This window comes from Paramacrobiotus metropolitanus, unplaced genomic scaffold, assembly GCF_019649055.1.
Source record: "Paramacrobiotus metropolitanus isolate TYO unplaced genomic scaffold, Prichtersi_v1.0 Parri_scaffold0000020, whole genome shotgun sequence".
NCBI lineage: Eukaryota > Metazoa > Tardigrada > Eutardigrada > Parachela > Macrobiotidae > Paramacrobiotus > Paramacrobiotus metropolitanus.
Window position 1 is genome coordinate 1,142,675 of NW_026570240.1, and position 9,962 is coordinate 1,152,636.

The window sequence follows — 9,962 nt, forward strand, 5'->3', positions numbered from 1 at the left end:
ATACAAACTTAAAAAGGGCGATTAATTTTTCCACAAAAGTGTGGTGTGCTCGCATATAAATACTACTCTGCAGGACGCTACAGAAACCGCGTTTTACTTACATCACATTGGGAAAGTCTGACCATGGGTACCGAAAAGACACCTAGTCACCTACTGATGGTAGTTGCACAAAACTCCGATGGTAGTTCTATTGAGGGTAGTTTTAATCCATTGATATCCATGCAAGTAAGTAACGAATTATTGTACACTCGCATCTTTCGCATGTACAGATATACCTTCATTAATCTCAACAGAATAAATGGACTTGTCTGTGGTGAGGTACGACTACGGTGGTAGTTTTCGTTTTCGTTGTTTTATCATATTTTTACTTTGCACCCGTTTATGATCGGTCATTTTGCTTTTTGGCTTTAATTATATAATTTATTTGTTCGATTAGGTGTTTAAGGTCAACCGCTGATGTTTCCCTGCCAGCTTGGGTGGTAGATGCACTACATCTGCTTTGTGTCTCCGCAACATCAGAAAACAACATCCAGCAAAGAACCTCATCTTATGTCCCTCAGCGTCTCAACAATCTACCTGAACCGCCTGCAATCGCTCCAGGATCACACATCCATAAGTTAACATAAACAGCAAGTAAGGCAGCAGGTTGCGGCCGGACTGAGCAAACGGATCGACGCTTGTATACTTGGAGCAGATAACTGCATATTTTATAAAAACTTTCACAAATTTTTAACAGCAGCAAACCGCACCCACTCTTTGTAAACCCGAGAAAACTTTTGGCACGATCCAGTAGCCACAAAAGGACTTGTCTAACAACGCCGATACTGAGAAGTAAATACATTTTGCCATAAATCTCTACATAAACTACCACTCCGTTAATACTAAATTTCAAATGCATTGTACCAACCGGTATAAATTAGGACAAGATCGAATATAAATGCACAATCGCGCTACAGCTTTTCAACACATTAAACTCAAATGGTTTTCGCAATGTTGGCGGCTGATTATCACAAAAGCAGCGTATCGCACAGATCTTCAGTTTGATTCCGACAAATCACGCAGTATTTGCGCCCCACAGGTTTGTCTTCCCTTTCGTTCGTCATACATCTATAAAAACAGACGATGAATTAGATATAGGCAAATCCATACTACCAAGGTAAACTGCAAACGAGAGTGCAGAATTACTGGACGCGGTACTAGAATTACATGAACAGCATAAAGGTCACTTCAGCATATATATACGACTAATACGAGTACCGTCGACTGCATCGCACATACGTAACGTTAAGAAACTGCAACATGTGCAAAGTTTAGTTGAAGGCCCTTGCATCTGACCAAGAGTGCGCAGTCTGGTTTTATTTTCTGCGTTGGGAAAAGCAATTCACCTTGCATGAAAGATATGTCCACAATTGAGAATCTTCAAACTGTCAGGTTTTGTACCATATAGTTCTCCGCAAATTACGCAGAGCAGCTTAAGCTCGTCGCAAAGCCTTTGAATTTCTTGCATATGAAATCCCAGTTTGCTGGAAGGTTCTCCAAGGACAGAATAAGTACTTGCAATTCTTCGATGAGAGTGGAGAACTTCCAGCTGGAAAAATGGGTTACCTTCGCTCATCTGCCTCTCTGAGATATTGCCTCAATACTGAAAAGATTGAAAAGTTACCTTGCAACCCATCGAGACCGCAATTTCCAAGACTTTTTGGTAAATATCAAGTGCCTGTAAAAATTGATCACGTGTACACTTGCAATATATACGGATGTAAATTTTTCTCTTGGTGTGATGTCCAAACGCTCACTTTAAGATGGGAAACTTTGGAATTACCATCCCGATTCCATTTTTTTATACATTTAGCCTGACCAAGCATAGCTCGCACTTGCACATAGTGATACCCGGATTCTGATGCGGCTTGATAACTTTGGTATGCAACCTAAATCCACACAAATTATTTGTCATTACGTCCACATATGGCTGGCAAGTAAATCTGCTATGGTATGCACGTTATCATATTATCACAGAAACGGTCTTCGGAAATCCCATTCGTTAGCAGAATTCCAAACATATCGGGGGCATTCTTTGCCGATAAAATTTATCAACATTATTTACAGTATTATTTTTTTTCTTGTCAGTGAACTTTAAAATTCTGCACAATTATTCACAATTCGGCACAATTTATGGTGATGCTGTGGTCAGCTTAAGAGTCAGCTTCCCCTCAACTTGTGTTTTGTGTCACTGTCAACCAACTGGAACTGCCCGCAATACTGTATACCCTTATACGAATTCCATTACACAAAGCTCACCTCAAAATCTCCCTTAAGACGACGAATATCCGCGAAATATAACATGCATTTGGCTTGCACGAAACGGTCTCCAAAATCTAATGCTCCACGGACAGCTTCCTGCAAAATATTTAGTTTTTCATGCACGTCTTATAGTCCCATAACTTAGTGACTTTTTTTTATCACATTTTAATGATTTCCCGCTTGACTGGCATATGTTCATAGCCGATAGTATGGTCACTTTCCCTATGCCTGCCAGCATGACAAATATTCAAGTAAGCATTACCCATCTTTGGCAGATTTTGTACATAATTCGTTTAACTCTTTTTCATTTTTGTGGTTTTTACATTAAATTTGTATGATGTTGCCATTTTGTTATTTCTTACAGCATATAAATTCAAGTGAATTCACCTGGTGCTCATTCAAGAAGACCGCTCGTAGAGTATGAGAATGTAGGCTGCCAATATACAAAGTATGTAGCGTAGCAGCTACATGCAATGAATTGACATTTCATATGTAAATGTGAGAACCACTGAGAAGACTATTGTCAGCGAATGCATTTTTTGTTGCCTTAATGCAGCTGCCGAATAAAAACGAAATGTTATTTCAACACTCCACAATATATATATGATAGTTCAATGCAACTAGACTGCTCAAGTGAAAACCAAGTTCCTTAAGGCAGCGCAGCACAGAACCGCACAATTTTCCAATTCGTTAATAATTTAATGATTAAACTTACTAAGCCAGTTATTCACATTAGCCAACAGATGATATCACGTAGCCTGATCACTGCTGACATTTTGTTTTAATATCACCTCCTGCTGTAAAATCCACACTGTGTGCAACTTAGATTATTGTAAGAAAAATGTCTGCCATCACAACATCTTAATTATCACCACGATCCATAAGTGACTGTGATGGCAGTTTCTTTCTTTTTACTACGCTCTACAAAACACCGGAATGAATAAAATAACTAATTACAGCAGTTGTACATTAAATATTGTATAACAAACATAATTTGTCAGCATACGCAAAGCAGGTGTCGTTTGTACAGATGACTGGTACAAACATCGGTATGGTTGCGAGTCTGCATGTAGTGTTTTGCAGATTAAAAAATCTGTAGAGAAAGTTTTGAGAATCTGTAACAGTTATCAAGCCATTAAACGTGCCATGGCCATATAGCATGTAGACCGTACTAGTATATTTCTGATTGGTTCGAGATTCTTCTGCGCGCTTCTCCACAACTTAAAACTGGCCACAATGGGATTTTTTAAGCACCATTTTGCGCTGGGTTGTACCGGTAGTTGCGTAACTGATTGATTGCTATGCCAGACACTGACGATACTTCCAAAGAATTATCGATATCGATTAACAGTATATGCGGGACGATTCCTCTTGAATTAATGGTTCCCTTTAACACGAAATGCATTAGGGAGTCCCACTCGGAAGCCGGCAATGTTCTGCGTTGGTAGATGAGGAAAGATGCATACAGCATTGTACTGTTATGTACAGTATAGACTATAGAATATTTTGCATGTATTGTCAAACAGCAAACGTTATGCAAAAGCTTGCCACTTACTCATTTTGACATTTAGCAGCAGCCCGTTGAGGCAATGGTCGAATGTTTAAAAACGTGTCACGGTTCAGTGGAAAACAAATAAGCTGCCGTTTAGGATCATCTGTAGCCAGTTCATACAAAACATCGGTGGCAAGTCTTCCCTTGTCACAGAGCAAATTTGTACCCGTTCTTAAATAAATATTCCAATCGCTTTCAATTTATTTTCTTCTTTTAGAGAGATACTGTTGTTCAAATATATACGGATAGGCGGATACAAGGCTGTCTTTAAAACATATAACCACTTCAAATTCACTTGAATATATGGAAGTAAAGTGGCCAACTGAAATTCAAAATGTGTGCTAACGGACAGCGTTCAGAAGCTGCAGGAAACCAAAATACGGAACACACAAAACCGGTCAAAAACAAAGAGATCCTTGATAGTTTCCATTCGCATGAAAATTACACTGCTGTATAACTGCCTTCAAAGATTCGGAACACGCTAATATTTCGAAATTGACAGCAAGATGTTGCGGGTCAACACTGCTAATAAGTGCCTCCATAAACGAGGGCGGTTTAAAAAACGCCACAGTTTAAGCAAAAGATTAGCATCACAATATTTTAGCATCACACATGGAAGATTAACATCACAAAATTTGTGGTGCACCGTTTAATTCGAATTCCTGTAACACCGGCAAATTTTCTCCCTAACGTCGAACCATATGTTCTGATACATGGCTGCAGCCACTTAAGATCATATGTCATCATGTACCTTCCTGAATCTCGCACATGCCGTTTCCGGCTACCGCATGTTTTATCGTCAAAGGTAAACTGATCCTGCCATAGTGTTAAGGACATCCTCACAGGCTTCGATTCGTGATACTTACAACAATTTAACAATTTGTTTGCTGGAAACGATGGTTAATTATTAATATATCGGATTTACACTGCAAATGTTTAGAACAAAAAATATGTTCTCCAAAGTGCACTAGTTTTGCGACAAAACCGAGTTTCACAAAAATAATAATGATATTTTATGAAAATTTTTACTATGCTATAACTGTCAGCTACCTGCATATAGATAAAACGATGCAGTTATTAAAGACTGGAACAGCTGAGCCAACAGTGGTGTCCACAACAGTAAATTATGTTGTAAACACTATCGCGTAATGTGCTCTAGTTTTGGTGTTGAAATTACCATGGGATGTTGAAATGCCAATGGCTGTTCTCACAATTATTGAAATATATACATCATGCACGCCCTTAATAGCTGTTTGCAAAATAGGCACATATGCCTCGTATTCAACAGATTCCTCGTGCTCACCTCGCATAACTGTAGCGATTCGTCCAGCTGCCGTAGTTTGATCTGCAACGAAATAAATTTTATTGCAGGTTGCCGATTGAAATTTTATATATCTGTGCTCTCAAGCGAACAAAGACTGTCCCACCTTGACTGGTATTAAATGTACTTTAGTCCGCCGGAAACGGGCACTGCTCGCTCCACCACCGAACACCGCTTCAGCCACTTCTACAGCGCGCAGTGCGAATTCTTTGGCTTCGTTGTAGGATTTAAGGATGTAAAATAAACTACTGCAGGCCACGAGTGACTGCACCACTAATCCGTAATTTTTTTCTTTGGCACATATGTCGAAGGTCAATTTGAGGAATCCAACAGCTGGTGCAACTTGACTTAATTCAAGATACGCACAGCAGATGCTCATCTACGGCAAAAGGCACGAGAGCATAAAAAATCATATTCATACTCAATAAAGTGAATAAACTCGTGGGAAGGCAAGGTCGAGAGAGCGATGGCGGATCGGCTTACATAAACATAACCGACTTTACTGACGTCCAAGTAGAGCAGGCAATTTTTGCAATACGATAGGCATAATTCCCAGTTGCCCAGTAATCCCCGGGAACTGGCCAAATTAAGGTAGGATTCGGCGATGAGATTCGTGTCGTTGAGGTATTTTCCCACTTGGAATTGCTGTACGGAGAAATTCAGCATTTTTTGGAATTGGCCGAAGTCAAATGATAAGGAGATCAGGTAATTGAGGGTGTAGAACAGCTCCCGGTTATCACAAAGGCGGGATGCTATCTGCCAGTCGCGGTAGGCGGTTTTGTAATCCTGCAACGATAAATACCGTTTAGCGCGATGACCGGACAATGGATACACTGCCATAATACGGTCCATAAATGAGCCGTCATCTAGCCGCAGTGATTACTTTTTCGCCATATGCGCATTTCAAAATACTCAAGATCTCCAAGAGGTAATGTTATGTTACGGATGCTATTTTCCTTTCTGTACCGGTAAATTAAATATCTCCTAAGTATTATTTTGATAAGTGAGTAACAGTGCCAAAGGGCAGATTGTTTGACGGCGACGACGGATCAATGAAACTTGTTCGCATCGATTACATACATGTAATACGCACTTGCGGTGTATGGCATAAAAATTCCGTGTTTACTAAAGTAAACCAAGTGAAAATGCAGACTGCACCAAGTGAAAATGCAGTCTGGTAATTGCACCTACGTTGCGCGGTGTTGCACTTTTAAATAGAATATAACTCATATCATATAACACTGTGTTACAAATTAAATACAGAGTAAGGCAACAGCGGCCCATTATGAATTTTATAAAAATTTGATTTATCACAAAATCATAACAGTATCATCAACTTCGGAATTCTCTTATACGCTGTTCAGTGTTATACCGATTACTGTGCATATACCGTGTTATACCGATTAGTCTGCATACGAGTATACCGTGTTATACCGTTATTTGTACATGTGCTCTGCATGATTATGCTAAAATTAATCATGAAAGTACTCCCGTGTTTTATAGATATCATTTACTTTCATCTTTACTTATTACTTATTGCTTTTATGAATATCATTACTTACTTCCCAACTGCTCAACCTGCTTTTTTAAATATGCTATCTACAGTCAGTACGTAAAGTTTAGTTGTATATAAAACAAAGTAAAACAAAAAGACCAACCGAACGTTCAAAAGGTTGGTTAAATAGCATAACAGAAGAAAAAGTTCAGTAATATTACAAAACAAAATCCAACAAAACCGTTTTACGTACGCCGTACATGCGATCCGTGTGAATTCCCACGGCAAAAATATCATTCCATATGCAAAACAATATTACAGATTGTTTACTCAGATGTGGAAATACTGAGGAAGTCGTGTGCTGCGGTTTTGCATAACTTACCTGCAACTTGTAGGCTTGAATGCCACTTGCGATCTTCTGTCGGGCCAGCACACCTCCCATTAGGCATTCTGACAGCTGTAAAAAACATTCGGAAGTTTTTCCATTGGGAATGTCGTCGGCATCCGCTGTATTATCTGCCGGCAATAATGCTGATTTCAAACAATATGACAACAGGCGTAACTCCTGATCCTTATGCCGGGTGACCGTTGGAACGGGTGTCGCGGTAGCCGTTGATGTCGATGTGGGTAATGGCATATGGGCTGAATGAATACGCTGCTCATCACCTGGAAATGGACGTCTGCCGCGAGAAGCCTCGCGCTGCATATTAAGCTTTACACTCGAGTGCCCACCACTGTATAGTGCAATCAGCTAGCCTGTCCTTCTTCCGGTAAAGATCGTGATAAAAAAGATCACAGCATGACTCGGTTAATAAAGTGCCAGCCGATTACAGAGTTGGCACGTCGTAAAGTCGTCAGCGCGTTTTTTGCCGCCTCCGTTATACAAAAAAAACTGTATGGCGCATCATACGATAATATATATATTGCGCGCCGCCGAACAAAGAAAATGCAATCTGCGAATCTTTTGGACAATCACGCCCGGTAATAGCATCATTCGCATCACGGAAACGAAACTGGAGCCACTTGCGCTGCATACAATACCAGCCAATATACAGATTGGCGAAGATAAATCAAATGCCACTTTCTTCTAGCCGCGTTATGAATGGAAGATAATCATTTTGACAAGACCTCATGGCCGTTGGCAAAGGATTTAATCCAAATAAAGCCCCCAGTAATTCCAAAGAAGTTTAAGTATAAACCAGCAAAGGCACAGAAGAGCGGATTGATGAGATAACTGTACTCTTGTGCCGGGTATAAACCCTCATCGATATCATTCCTCCGCGGATGCGATGCAGTGTAGTTGATGGGTGTATATGCGGTTTACGGAGGGGCCGGTTTTGCGGTTGATTCCTTTTACGTTAAACGTCATCCATTCCCAAGCAAACCAGATTGTATCTGCAAGACATTCAACGTAGTAAAGCAAAGCAATCACGAACGGCAGCAGATCATTTCCACCACAGTCACAACACACATCTACGTAGACAAATCAAATAAATTACTTACTGTATCCGAAAAGATCTCACGAGGGCCATAATAAACCCACAATACACGCCGATATTCAGCCATGTTAACCAATCTGCGATTGCACTGCTTATTCAACCGCCGTATACGTTGTACAATCACTACAATATGTAAGTACATCCATACAGCGGATTCAATTCGCCATGTGTGCAATATAGCGGATCCACTGTTACAAATGCAGCGGAAATTGATGTTTATGGGTTTAAGAAAACCGTAACTTTGACATATGTTCAAATAACACAAAGAATAACTGTCGCAAAGCTTACGCAAATATTACATAGCGGTACGCGCAATGTCAACAAACAAATCAGTCAATGTGCCGGGCAAAATGTGTAGATTTAATCAATATATTAATTTGCAGGAAAAACAGATTCATACTTGCCGTAGCTTCTGTGACTTACTGACTAATAAGTAAAAACATAAAGCCCGCTCAAGCAAAAGCGGCCCGGTTGGTAGAACAAACGTGTCTTTACAGGAAAATACTTTAAAACCTTATAGTACCATGGATCATATCGCGTGTATAGTGCAAATGGCTATAGCTCAGAGTAGGTAACAAGCAGCGGCCATACTTAATCTAATTATTTTTAACAACCGAAGAGTGAGAACTAGAAATTAAGTTGAACATCTTGTGAATGTTCAGATTTGTTATGTTTAAGTCAGATAATTAACTGGATAAATTTCGGCTGTTTCGCCTCTGCATAAATCAATCTGGTAGCAACAAGCAGCGAGATCTGTAGCTCCTGACGTGTAATATTTCTACCCGTAGTAAAGTGCAACATTCGAAGTTTTCATATTAATTTATTAAATCTGAGCGTACACCGTCATACGCCGTATATACAGATCGAATCAAAATTAATGTCTAAGGTGTCTAATCAAAATTAACGTCTAATTTGTAATTAAACTACAATTAGGGTAATTAATCATGCGATTAATTTAGCTTCTGCAGGCGATCGAAAGAGCACTGGCTCATGAAGTTACCAACTGCAAGGCGCAAACCATTGCCGTCCTCTGCGCTAATTATAAGGCGCTTTCTTGTATTACATGCAGATAAATAGGTAGAAGTATAACACGTACAACACTAATGTATTTTTCTGCATAAAGTAGTTAAAAGTAATTTTCCAAAGGCAAACACTGTCTCGAATCACGTCATACTTTCCGGAGCGATTGCAATATGCATAAGGTAAACAACAGCACTTGTTACACGCCAGACCTGCCAATGTTTTATTTCTTAATAAATTTTGCGAATTTCGTATCCGTTGAGAAAGACAAAAGTTATTTTAGCCTAGAGTTGCACGAGCAGTAGATATCTACAATACTGTATGAGTGTGCTCCGTGCTCTTGGGTTAGTTCTATCTTAAATTTTGTAAAGCCTTTACAAAATTCCAGATGAACTACGCGCACGGAGCATACTGTACTGTAGCACGGAGCATACTATACTGTACCTTACAACCTCACAGTTGCTAGCACTGACTGTGAAAAAACACGCTACTTGAATACTTTGTAAGTCGATACTCGATAGTTACCTCAAAATTTCCAAAACTGCCAAGCGAAACAAATAAATAGATTCAATCATCACCGTAAACCGATTCCAGAATGAATTACATAGTTGAACGCATTAGCTAATGACTATGCAGTAGTTGTAAGCTTATATAGAAGGAACTAACTTTGAAATTACCAGAGACACCCAATAAGATGCTGACTGCCAAATCCATTTAAAGCGCCATATTTCACAGAAGGAATTCAAATATTCATTGATGTCCCAAAAGATATAA

At 39.5% G+C, this 9,962-nt stretch overlaps 1 protein-coding gene across 1 annotated transcript; it reads right to left on the reverse strand.

The window, feature by feature from the left end:
• Positions 1-702: 702 nt before the first annotated feature.
• Positions 703-7,554, reverse strand: LOC129586331 (43 kDa receptor-associated protein of the synapse-like). The gene is made up of 9 exons (XM_055479504.1): positions 7,052-7,554; positions 5,658-5,960; positions 5,281-5,553; positions 5,157-5,198; positions 2,299-2,397; positions 1,797-1,928; positions 1,664-1,717; positions 1,386-1,588; positions 703-1,107 (listed from the first exon to the last, which is right to left on the reverse strand). Exons 1-9 carry the CDS (start codon positions 7,373-7,375, stop codon positions 1,008-1,010), a joined length of 1,530 nt encoding a protein of 509 aa, XP_055335479.1. The 5' UTR covers positions 7,376-7,554; the 3' UTR covers positions 703-1,007.
• Between the last annotated feature and the right edge of the window lie 2,408 nt (positions 7,555-9,962).

Coding starts and splice junctions, on each gene's coding strand:
- LOC129586331 (XM_055479504.1), bottom strand. CDS start 7,375: ATGCAGCGCGAGGCTTCTCGCGGCAGACGTCCATTTCCAGGTGATGAG. Junction 5,199..5,280: donor TACATTTAATACCAGTCAAG/GTGGGACAGTCT, acceptor ATTTCGTTGCAG/ATCAAACTACGGCAGCTGGA. Junction 1,108..1,385: donor GGACATATCTTTCATGCAAG/GTGAATTGCTTT, acceptor CTGTTTTTATAG/ATGTATGACGAACGAAAGGG.